This window comes from Oryctolagus cuniculus, chromosome 19 (assembly GCF_964237555.1).
Source record: "Oryctolagus cuniculus chromosome 19, mOryCun1.1, whole genome shotgun sequence".
NCBI lineage: Eukaryota > Metazoa > Chordata > Mammalia > Lagomorpha > Leporidae > Oryctolagus > Oryctolagus cuniculus.
In genome coordinates this window covers 44,376,694-44,388,971 of record NC_091450.1, presented here as the reverse complement: position 1 = coordinate 44,388,971, position 12,278 = coordinate 44,376,694, and the positions used below count along the sequence as shown (strand labels likewise).

The following is a 12,278-nucleotide window of genomic DNA, read 5'->3' as shown; positions in this document are numbered from 1 at the left end:
TCCAGCCATGATGCCCCTTGAAAGGGTACAGCCCACCGTCTGGAGCTCCCCCTAGCGTTCCCTGCCCTGGGACAGGCCTGGGCTATGCCTAAACCTGACGGATGGGAATTATTCTTGCTGGTGGACCGGACTTCCCGGCTGCCTCCCCACCCCCCACCCCCCACCCCCTTCATTTCTCCCCTGCAGTCTCCTCTCCCCCCCTCCCCCGCCCCAAGCCCCCAGCCCACACCCAGCCCCAGCCCCAGCCCCAGCCCCTCCACTGAGCCGGGCTGTGCCCGTCCAGTCTCCTCTCGCTGCCCCCAGCCCCCGCCCCCGCCCCCGCCCAGCCCATCCACTGAGCCGGGCTGCGCACGCACACAGCGCCCCGCCTCACCTGGGGCATCCAGATGATCTTCTGCGTCTGGAAGAAGTGGTAGCGGGCCGAGAAGCGCTCGTAGCCCCCCTTCAGGATGAGGATGGGGTGACGGGTGAGGTGGGCGAGAAGCCGGGCATACTGCACGGCCGCTCCGGACGCCAGCCCTGAGCGGAGACCCCGGAGGTGAGCGTCCCCCCGTCTAGCATGGGGGCCACTCTCTTCCCGAAAGCAACGATTTGAGAAGCTGCACCGAGGAGGCGGCTCCTTCAGGCCTCTCGTGGAAGTGAGTTGGGGCCGGCGCTGTGGCGTAGCGGGTTAGCTGCTGCCTGCGGCACTGGTATCCCCCACGGGCACAGGTTCAAGACCCAGCTTCTCTACTCCTGACCCAGCTCTCGGCTGTGGCCTGGAAAGCAGAAGAAGATGGCCCAAGTGCTTGGGCCCCTGCACCCGCGTGGGAGACCCAGAGGAAGCTCCTGGCTTCGATTTGGGTTTTGCAGCCATTTAGGAAGTGACCCAGTGGACGGAAGATCCTCTCTCTGCTTCACATAATTTTTTTTTTAAGTGAGTTAATTTGGGTGCCAAAAATGTTGAAATCCATGAACAGTCTTAAAGAGTACACATTTCCCCTGTATTACTGGAAAAAAACAGTTTTTGCACCAAAATGAACTCATACTCTTATAAGATTTTTTTATTTGAAAGGCAGAGGCAGAGAGAGAGAGGTCTTCCATTCACTGATTCACGCCCCAGATGGCTGCAACAGCCAGAGTTGTGCCAAAGCCAGGAGCCAGGAACTTCTTCCAGGTCTGCCACGTGGGTGCAGGGGCCAAGGACTTGGGCCATCTCCTACTGCTTCTGCAGGCCATAACAGAGAGTGGATCAGAAGTGGAACAGCCAGGACTAGAACCAGCACCCATATGGGATGTCGGCACTGCAGGCAGCGGCTTTACCTGCTATGCCACAGCACTGGCCCTGAACTTACACTTTTAATTCCAGTTTTCCACAAACTGAAGTACCGTCATATGAGGAAGGAAGAGTGTTCTGATTCAAATATGAGAAGCAGCTTCCCCACCAAGTGGATCCTTCCCTCTTTCTACCATGTGCGTATCATGCTGTACACAGTTAACCCGTGGAAAATGCACTTCTGGTGGTTTCTGATCTATTCAGAGCTAAGCCCCAATCACTCTCAGGACATCTCCTGTGTCTCAGAAAGAAACCCCGTGCCAGTCTCAGTCTCTCCTCCCATCGGCATCCCGACTCCCAGCTCCAGCGGCTGCAAGCTCTGGTTACCAACCCACCCGGTTTCTCCCTATGGATCTGTCTGTTCTGGACCCTGCACACAACGCAGTCAAGCAAACACGTGATGCTCTATGGCCGGTTCCCAACACCCACACTCATCTCCTCAACGTTCGTCCACGCTGTGGCGTGGGGCGCGACTCCCTGCCTCGTGTGGGTGAGCGCTATTCCATGCGTGGACAATTCCACACTCTGCTTGATGGACACCAGGACTGTTTCCATTTGGGGCCAGTATGAGTAATACTGCTACTAAGAACACTCAGGGGGCCGGCGCTGTGGCGCAGTGGGTGAACACTCTGGCCTGAAGTGCCGGCATCCCATATGGGCACCGGTTCGAGACGGCTGCTCCACTTCTGATCCAGCTCTCTGCTATGGCCTGGGAAAGCAGTGGAAGATGGCCCAAGTGCTTGGGCCCCTGCACCCACATGGGAGACCCGGAAGAAGCTCCTGGCTCCTGGCTTTGGATTGGTGCAGCTCCGGCCATTGTGGCCATCTGGGGAGCGAACCATCAGATGGAAGACCTCTCTCTCTCTCTCTCTCTCTCTCTCTCTCTGCCTCTCCTCTCTCTGTGTAACTCCGACTTTCAAAAAAAAAAAAAAAAAAAAAAAAAAACAGAACACTCAGGTGCCAGTGTCACTGTGGGTGTGTCTGCGTTTTTTCTGGGTACACACCCTCACCTGAGAAAACAAACAAGTTCCCTGTACAGCCCGTCCACCCGAGACAACTTTTTGCATTTACCTAAAAGATGCTGTTTTCAATGAGAAGTCTTTGGAGGACGAGGCCGTTTCACGGTCCCTCTCTCTCTCCATCCCTCTCTTTGCTGGTTCCCAGAGGATGTCTGGGCATGGGGGCGCCTCCACCACGTGGAGCAGCCAGGACTTGCATCAGCACCCGTAAGGGCTGCTGGCACTGCAGGAGGGGGCTTAACCTGCTACCCTGCAACACCAGCCCAATAAGTTTTTTGAGAAGTTCATTTTGTTGCACACCAAAAAATTCTGAAATCCATGCATACTTTTTTCATAATATGAACTTTTTGAAGGTCTACCATATGCAGGAATTTCAATTTTCTGGTACCAAGACAAACTTAGTTTAATTCCATTTTCCACAAACTTTTTGACGCACCCTCACATGCATGGTGTGGTTTCGTGAGTGACAGCAGGAGCCCCTCGGCACCGTGAGGTCAGTTCATAAAAGGTTCCCTAGGGTTTCAGGGTCCAGACCAGAATCCTAGACCAGACTCCTGTAGATGGGTCTAGGGAAGACGGGACAACTTCCTAGCCAAGGACCTCCAGGGTATCAAGTCCCGGACGCCGGCTTCATCACAGCCAGAAGCTTAGCGCCACCTAGTGGCAGCCAGCGTGAGTGCCTGGGCTCTAGAACTGCACCTGCATATAGCTACTCCTGAGCCACAGGAGGGAGAGGTCCCCCCAAACCAATGGCCAGGGGTGCTCACCCCAAAGCCAGGAACTGTACGGAGAACAGGTGGGACCTCTGCGTTTCAGGGACCGAACGCTCCCATCTTGGGGCTGGGGCGACCTGCACTGACCTCCAAGCTTTGGGACACGAGACAGAGCCAAACCACTTGGGCTCGAATCCTGGCCCCACGCTCACCAGGTGTGGTGGTTTAAAACCACGTCCCTGGGGCTTGTGCTGTGGCATAACAAGTAAAGCCACTGCCTGCAGTGCCGGCATCCAACATGGGTGCCAGTTCTAGTCCCGGCTGCTCCACTTCCCATCCAGCTCTCTGCTGAGGCCTGGGAAAACAATGGAAGATGGCCCAAGTCCTTGGGCCCCTGCACCCTCATGGGAGACACAAGCAGCTTCCAGCTCCTGGCTCCAGATCAATGCAGCTCTGGCTGTTGAGGCCATCTGGGGAGTGAACCAGCAGATGGAAGACTGACCGACCAACTGACTGACCTCTCTCTCTCTCTCTCTCTCTCTCTCTCTCTGCAACTCTTTCAAATAAATAAATTTTAAAAAACACGTCCCTTGCAAACTACTCCCTTGGAAAGGTCACGCCTGCACATTTTCCGAAGCTCAGGAACACCAAACAGCCAGCGTCACCTGTCTTAGCGTTTCTGTGGGGCCAGAACCTGCAGCCGCTGAGCTGGGAGGCCAGGCAGGGCTCCTCCTGAGGCACAGGTGGGCTGCACAGGTGGCCTACCTCTACGGAGCAGAAGGTGGCAGAAGGGACGGTGCCAGTCCCAAGGCACGTGGCTTTCCCGCGTGTCCTGCCTCTCAGGTCGCTTGCTCTGGGGGAAACCAGCTGCCTTGCTGTGAGGCCATCTGCGATGTCCATGGAGACATCCTGGAGGCCCCTTGGCTGGAGCCATCTTGGATGCCAGGCTTCCTGGCCCAAACCTCCAGGTGACAGCGGTCCTGGCTGAGTCCCAGCTAAGTAGCTCCTGAATTCTGGACTCGCGGAATCTATTAGGTAATTAACGGCTGCTTCTTTTTTCTTTTTTTGTCAAAGATTTTTACTTATTTACTTGAGAGGTAGAGTTATAGACAGAGAAGCAGAGACAAAGGTCTTCCATCCGCTGGTTCACTACCCAAATGGCCACAATGGCTGGAGCTGGGCTGATCTGCAGCGGGGAGCCAGGAGCTCCTTCCGGGTCTCCCACGTGGGTGCGGAGACCCGAGCACTTGGACCATCCTCCACTGCTTTCCCAGGCTCATTAGCAGAGCTGGATCAGAAGAGGAGCAGCTGGGACTTGAACCAGCGCCCACATGGGATGCCAGCACCACAGGCAGAGGTTTAACCTACTACGCCACAGCACCAGCCCCTAATGACTGTTTAAGTTGCCGAGTTTAGGGGGTAGATCATAACTAATTCCCCAGGCGTGGGGCCCTGGGCGAGTATGTCACCTTTTCTGAGCCTGATAAACCACTTATGAAATGGGGGTCGTGTTCCCCCTTAGGAGACGATCCTTCAGTGTGTGTCATACTTCTGCATGTCCCACACACAGCGGCACTGGCTGCTGTCACCGCAGACCACCTCCGCAAGGCATTTGCGTCCCAGTCTCGGAAGACAGTTTCTCCCTCCTCTCTGCCCATCGTAAGAGCCTCAGGCTCCCCCAAGTCCAGGGCTCGTCTCTCACGATGCAGCCCCTGCCTGCAGAGGTGTCACCCGGCCCCCTATCGTCCTCTTGTGAGAACGGGGGGTTGGAGGATAGTGCAGGAAAATGAGCATGTTCTCTCCACTCTCAGCGGCACAGTCCCGTGGCTCTGCCCCAGGAGGGCCGGGTCTCCGCCAGAATCCACAAGGGCGGGCAGGCTAACTTGTCGCCTTGTGAGGAGGGTGAAACGTCAGATCCCTGAGAGCTCCCGACCTTAGGGGGGTAGCACTGCAGGCTGCCCAACTGAGCCCGGTGGAGACCCTGGCACCGCGGCTCCCTGCACGGGGTATAGGTGTGCAGAAACTGTTAGCCATCTTCTTGTTGCTGCTGCCAAAACCCACCTCAGGGGGCTGGCGTTGTGACACAGTGGGTAAAGCCTCTGCCTGGGATGCCGGCATCCCATATGAGCACTGGTTCAAGTCCCGGCTGCTCCACTCTGATCCAGCTCCCTGCTAATGCACCTGGGAAAGCAGCGGAAGATGGCCCAAGCGCCTGGGATCCTGCACTCACATCGGAGACCTAGATGGAGTTCCTGGCTCCTGGCTCCAGCCTGGGCCAGCCTTAGTCGTTGTGGCCATTTAGGGAGTGAACCAGTGCAGAGAAGACCAACCTCTCTCCCTCTCCCCCTCTAACTCTGCCTTTCAAATAAAATAATTTTTTTAAAGAAGCCACCGACCGTGGATGGAATCCTCAGAGTCTGCATTGTCTTCGTCGTCTTCGTCTTCACCATCTTTCAAGGGAACCTCCAGGGAGCTGGTGTTGCTGTCGTACACCACACAGTACCTCACGCACTCCAGGTCCACCGACTCCAGCATGAGAAACTCGGGGCCCCTCTGAGGAAGGCAGAGGCCCGTGATGGGGGGTTCCACGGAGCACACATTCCAGGAGGAGCCCCCCACCCCACCCCCGGCCACGCACACAGGCCGGAAGCTCCAGAGACGGGACGGCAGGTCTGTTCAACGCCGAGGGTTTTCCGCACCCACACCCCCTCTGAAAAGTAACTGACCACAACTGACTGGGCCGGGGATCGGAGCCAAGGGCTGCAGCCCTCTGTCCTGGCACCATGGCCGACTCTGGAGTTGCAAGCAAGCAGGGGTCATGACCAAATGGAATTCTGTGGGAACTGGGAATTTTTTTTTTTAAATCACTGATGTATCAGTCTCTAGAACAGTGTCTGGCACGTGGACAGGTTCTCAGTATGGTTAAGTAAATGGCTGGCGGCACATGGGCGGGTCCTAACCATGGTTAAGTGAACAGTGCCTGGCACATGGTATAGGGCATAGATACGGTTAAGTGAATGCATGGGCAGATAAGAAGCCATGGGGCAGAGAGCAGTGGGTGAGCAGGCAAGGCAGGGAGAGGCTTAGTCACCGTAGGGTGGGTCACAGGGCAGGGCCACAGTGACCACCAGGGAGACTGGGAAAGTGCCGGGGGAGGTGATGTGGTCTTGTGGTTCCAGAACCACACAGGACCCGAAAGGGTGTCCCAGCGCTCAGGGACACGCTCACAATGCTCCCCATAAACCCCTGTGACTCAGGGGAACCTGACCCTCCTTCTGTCATAACCCAGTCTGGTCGAGGCGAGTGCCCCAGCACGTACCCGCTAGCGGGACTGTCTTTTTAAAGATTTATTTAGGCACCGGCGCTGTGGCACAGCGGGTTAAAGCCCCGGGCTGCAGCGCCAGCATCCCATATGGGCACCGCTTCAAGTCCCGGCTGCTCCACTTCTGATGCAGCTCCTTGCTAATGCACCTGGGAAAGCAGTGGAGGATGGTTCAAGTGCTTGGGCCCCTGCGCCTGTGTGGGAGACCCGGAAGAAGCTCCTGGCTTCTCAGCTCCAGCTATTGCGGCCATTGGGAAGTGAACCAGCGGATGGAAGACCTCTCTGTAACTCTTTCAAACAAACAGAATTTTTAAAATGTATCTGAAAGTCAGAATTATGGAGAGAGTGGGAGAGAGATATTCCATCTGCTGGTCCATTCCCCAGATGGCCCCAACAGCCCAGGGCTGGGCCAGGCCAAAGCCAGGAGTTTCCTCTGGGTCTCCCATGTGGGTGCAGGGGTCTAAGGACTTGGAACATCTGCTGCTGCTTTTCTCAGGCCATCAGCAGGGAGCTGGAACAGAAGTGGAGCAGCCAGGACTCGAAGTGGCACCCATACATGTTGCTGGTATTGTAGGCAGCAGCTTTACCTGAGAGAGAGAGAGAGAGAGAGAGAGAGAGAGAGAGAGAGAGAGAGAGAGAGAAACACACAAATGTCCAAGACAACCTGGAGGACGAGCAGGAGGCACCTGGGATGGTGGGGACCAGCAGGAAATTTCCCAGCTGGCAGGGGCTGGGGCAGGAACAGCCTCCTGCCGTCTGTCTTAGCCCATATGTACTGAGCACCCGGGAGACGCTGGCGGGGACAGCATCCAAGACACAGACGAGCAGACGCACCGTGGCTGTCAGAGCCCAGGCCTGAGACAGCCCCTTTGGCCCTCTCGGGACTGGCGCAGGGGGTCACATGGCCACATCACCCAGGTTTTAAGACATCCTCTAATGTCAGTTGTGCACCACCTTAACAAGATACTCACCAAACCCTGGAACAACGCCCCAGGCGGGGCAAGGTGGCACCTGGCTTCCAAGGAGACCTGAACCAGGACTCGCACCCATGCCCAGCTCAGGCTCCCGCCGCGGGACCAACCTGGCCCGCCCCCAGCCCGCACACCTTCTTCACTCGGATGGCTGTGATCACGTGGCTTTCGTCATACTCCCGTTTGGATCGAACATCTGCAGAGCGAAAAGGACGTCGCTGAGCGCCAGCCCCGAGAGGGCCAAAGTCCTCCCATCGCCATCGCCATCAACAAGAATGCCTCAGTGAGCTCACGGAAAATGGAATTAAAAGTTTATACTCGTGGGGCTGCCATGTGGCCTAACAGGTAAAGCTGCTGCCTGCAGTGCTGGCATCCTACATGGGCGTCGGTTTGAGTCCCGGCTGCTCCATTTCTGATCCAGCGCTCTGCTATGGCTGGGAAAGCAGTGGAAGATGGCCCAAGTCCTTGGGCCCCTGCTCCTGCATGGGAGATCCAGCATAAGTTCCTGGCTTCAGATTGGCACAGCTCCGGCCATTGCAGCCATCTGGGGAGTGAACCAGTATATATGGAAGGCCTCTCTCTCTCTCTGCCTCCACCACTGTGCCATTCAAATAAATAAACCTTCTTAAAAAAAGATTTATTTGAAAGTCAGAGTTACACAGAGAATGAGAGGCAGAGAGAGAGAGAGAGAGAAAGAGAGGTCTTCCATCCACTGTGTCACTTCTCAATTGGTGGCAACGGCCGGAACTGGGCTGATATGAAACCAGGAGCCAGGAGTTTCCTCTGGGTCTCCCATGTGGGTACAGGGGCCCAAGGACTTAGGCCATCTTCAACTGCTTTCCCAGGCCACAGAGAGAGCTGGATCGGAAGTGAAGCAGCCAGGACTCGAACTGGTGTCCATATGGGATGCAGGCACTACAGGTGGTGGCTTTATCCACTAGGCCACAGTGCCAGCCAAATAAACCTTTTTTTTTTTTTCAAAGAATGTTTATACTCATGCAAAAAATGTCAAAATCCAGATTTGTTTTTAGTATTACACATTTTCATATATTTTTGAATACCCCTTGTATGCATGGATTTTTATTTATTTTTTGCACAAAAGAAAATTTTTAAACTCCATTTACCACAAACTTTGTGACGCTCCCTCATATCTGTTTGGCAGGCAGGCAACAGTGGTCAGTTTGAGACTCAGGGGTGGGCAGTCTCACCCTGTGGGCTTCTTGTGGCATGATCCCCCCATCATACCCCCACCTCCCCTCAAGGGGCAGTAAGACTGGATCACTGATGGGAGAGGGGTTTTCTGCAAGGTCTCCAAAAAGCTGGGGAGGCCAGAGAGCAAAGGCTATCACACTCACAATAAGGCCCCGCTGGATTTTAGACCCAGACTCAGACCCAAGAGCGCAGGAGCTGACACAACACGCTAGCGCCCGGGCAGGACGGCGCGTCAGCTGTCATTCCCTTCAACGGCGGGCGGCACGTGGAGCAGGAGCCGAGCCTCACGTGTAAAACCTGAGACCTAGCAGATCTCTGCTCTACTTGTGGGGGGTGGGGGAACCACACACTAGGATGTTTCTGCCCACCCATGTGAGGCAGGGGGTTAAAAAAACACCTCTTTGGCTGGCGCCGCAGCTCACTTGGCTAATCCTCTGCCTGCGGTGCCGGCACCCCGGGTTCTAGTCCCAGTTGGGGCACCAGATTCTGTCCCGGTTGCCCCTCTTCCAGGCCAGCTCTCTGCTGTGGCCAGGGAGTGCAGTGGAGGATGGCCCAAGTGCTTGGGCCCTGCACCCCATGGGAGACCAGGAAAAGCACCTGGCTCCTGGCTCCTGCCATCGGATCAGCGCGGTGCGCCGGCCGCAGCGCACTGGCCGCGGCGGCCATTGGAGGGTGAACAAACAGCAAAAGGAAGACCTTTCTCTCTGTCTCTCTCACTGTCCACTCTGCCTGTTTAAAAAAAAAAAAAGTGCATCTCTAGACAGCACACAGATGGAGCAATTTTAATCCATTCTGCCAACCTTTATCTATTGATTGGAAGTGTGGGGAGCAACCCGGACTGGACTGAGTTACTGAAATTAAGACTTATTCTATGCATCTGCTCTCCCACAATATGGCGCTGGGAGAGGAGAAAACAGCTTCTACGCAGCTGCCTCTTGCCAACTTGAGTGATGACCTCCAGGAGCTGATCTTGCTCCTGATTGGAGGAGAGCAGCGAACTCGGCGTGTGGGCAGCCGAGTTGGGACTGGTGGAAGAGGACTATAAAGGAGGAGAGAGACAACATGCACCAGGAACATCTAAGAGGAACACCTGTGCAGCCCCCGAGAGAGCCGGCCGGCGGTGTGCCGCTCCCCCGCGGAAGTGGGGAAAGTGGCCAGGGGGAACCGCCCTTCCACGGAGGTGGAAGGGACGGTAGCCAACCCGGGAAGAACCAGCAGCAAACCCGGGAAGGGCCGAGCAGACGAAAGAACAGCACAGGGTCCTGTGTCGTTCCTCCACGAAGACGGGGAGCGACATAATGGTGCCGTGACTCGGATTGAAGCCTAGGCAGGGTTTGGTGTCGTTCCTCCATGAAGAGGGGGAGTGACAGGAAGCTTAATGCATTCGAAGTAATCACAGATAAAGACTCAATTCTGCTCTTCTGCCGTTTGCGTCCTATGCGTCTTGCAGCTTTTGCTGTCTGTCACTTTGTGTTTAGTTGGTCTTGTATGGTGAAGTCCCTTCTCATTTCCTGCTGTGTGTGTGTTGCGTTTGCCCACTTTCTTGGTGGTTACCGGGGGGTTACATTTGATGCCCATATTAGTGCATTTTCCATGGCAATAACAAACCCGAGGCTGGGTAGTGTGTCAGGAAGGCAGGCTCAGTGCACAGTATGGGAAGACCAAGAGTGTGGTACCAGCTTCTGCCGGCCCTGGCGTCACGCTGGTGGGAGTGTGTACGGAGACCACCATGTGGTGGGCCGGGGGCCAGGAAGCAGGGAGGCACCGTCTTGCTCCCACAAGAACTCATGCACAGCCCCAGCACTGAGCCCCCGCCAAGGGCCACGCCGCGGCCTCGTTACATCCCGCAGGTCCGACCTGTCAAAGGCCCCTCCGCCTCTTTACTACCGCGATGGGAACCCAGCTTCTATCCATGAACGCTGGGTGGACAAAGCGCATCCCGACCACAGCAATATCCTGAAGTTAGAATGCTCCCACCCGAATTCATACCGGCTTAACCTCAAGGAGCAAAAACTATGCTCCTTCACGGTCCTATCCCTGATCTTAGGTTCCTGGTGTCACAGAATTCTCATACCGTGTGCCCCAAAACATGACTGTTTTAAGTGCATCAACTGCTGAAGCCGACAAGCAAACGGTGCTAGCTTTCCTGATTGCCTGCCTGCTTATCTGTATTACTCCATCGACACTGAGCTACTGCTGGCTGTCCTTTGGTTTCTACTTTGCAGGACTGTGTTAGTGCTTCCTGCAGTGAGTCCAGTGCTAACAAACTCCCTCAGTGTCTGCGATCTAGAAACACCGATTTCCCCCTCGCTTCTGAAGGGCAACTTGCCAGGTACAGGATGCTTGGTTTTCTCCTTTTAGCAATTAGAGTGTGTCAGCCCCCTGCCCCGGCCTCCTGACACGCAATCTGATCGTCTTGTAGAGGATCCTTTGTGATGGGTCACTTCTGTCTAACTGCTTTCAAGACTCTGTGTGGGAGGCTAGCATTGTGGTGTGGGGCACCAAGCCACTGCCCGCAGTGCCAGAATCCCACGGGCAAAGTGCTGGCTGCTGCACTTCCGATCCAATTCCCTGCCATGGCCCAGTGGGATGCACCCCTGGAATGCATGGATGGCTCCAAACACAAGAGCAATCCGTGTGCTACACCACACGGACGGAATGGAACGTGAGAACCCCATCTCAGTAGATGAGGAAGCATTTCCCCAGTTTGCACAGCCATTCATGTCAAAACACTCAGAACAGTACAGAAGGGAGTTAGCAATGAAACCAGAAACAAAAGGCACCCAGATTGGAAAGGAAGAAGTCAAAATCTCTCTGTGTACAGGAGACATGGTCATATATGCAGAAGACCCTACCTAGAGACTCAACTACAAGTTAAAATAAACAAGTAGCAAGATACAAAGACAACACATAGAATTCTGCCAGTGGCCTTTCTGTGCACAAACAATGAACTACCCAATATGAAAATTAAGAAAGCGGGGCCTGGCATTGTCACAAAGCAGGTTAAGCTGCTTTTTGCGATGCCAGCATCCCGTAACAGAGCACTGGTGTACGTTCCAGCTGCTCCACTTCTGATCCAGCTCCCTACTAATGCACCTGGGAAAACAACAGAGGACAGCCAAAGTACTTGGGTGTCTGCCACCATGTGGGAGACCAAGATTCAGTTCCTGGCTCCTGTCTGGCCCAGACCTGGCTGTTGCAGCCATTTGGGGATTGAACTAGCAGATCAAAGATCTTCCCCCATCTCCCTCTCTCTCTGCCACTCTGCCTTTCAAATAAATAAATCTTTAAACAAAAAATAGCCCAGAACATGAGTCTTTAAGATTTATTTATCTGAAAGGCAGAGAGAGAGAAGTCTTCCATCTGCTGGCTTACTCTCCAAATGGCAGCAATGGCCGGGGCTGGGCTGATCCGAAGCCAGGAGCTTCTTCTGGGTTTCCCATGTGTGTGCAAGGGCCCAAGGACCTGGGCCATCTTCTACTGCTTTCTTGGGCCACAGCAGAAAGCTGGATTGGAAGTGGAGCATCCGAGACTCAAACCAGCACCCATATGGGATGCGGGCACTTCAGGTGGTGGCTTTACCCGCTGGCCCCAAAAAGTGAGTCTTCCAGGAACTTTTAGATTTAATCTGGAGTGATTTCAAAGTCATTTTACAGTCAGTAGCAAAAATTTGAGCTAATAAGCCTAACAGCTTTGCACCCTTGTTTGTCCCCTCCCTCCCAAACG

At 54.9% G+C, this 12,278-nt stretch overlaps 1 protein-coding gene across 11 annotated transcripts in view; it reads right to left on the bottom strand.

The window, feature by feature from the left end:
- Positions 1-12,278, bottom strand: part of STYXL1 (serine/threonine/tyrosine interacting like 1) — a 40,678-nt gene that overhangs the window by 17,568 nt on the left and 10,832 nt on the right. For 3 of the 11 annotated variants that reach the window (XM_070064492.1, XM_051847670.2, XM_008257982.4), the window contains 3 exons: positions 7,475-7,536; positions 5,444-5,600; positions 374-519 (listed from right to left, as the gene is read on the bottom strand). In XM_070064492.1, the coding sequence (XP_069920593.1) occupies positions 374-519; positions 5,444-5,582 (285 nt within the window). In that variant the 5' untranslated portion in view covers positions 5,583-5,600; positions 7,475-7,536. Of the gene's footprint in view, positions 1-373; positions 520-5,443; positions 5,601-7,340; positions 7,537-12,278 lie in introns of all 11 variants that reach the window. The other 8 variants (XM_051847669.2, XM_070064489.1, XM_051847674.2 and 5 more) reach the window with 4 other exon arrangements.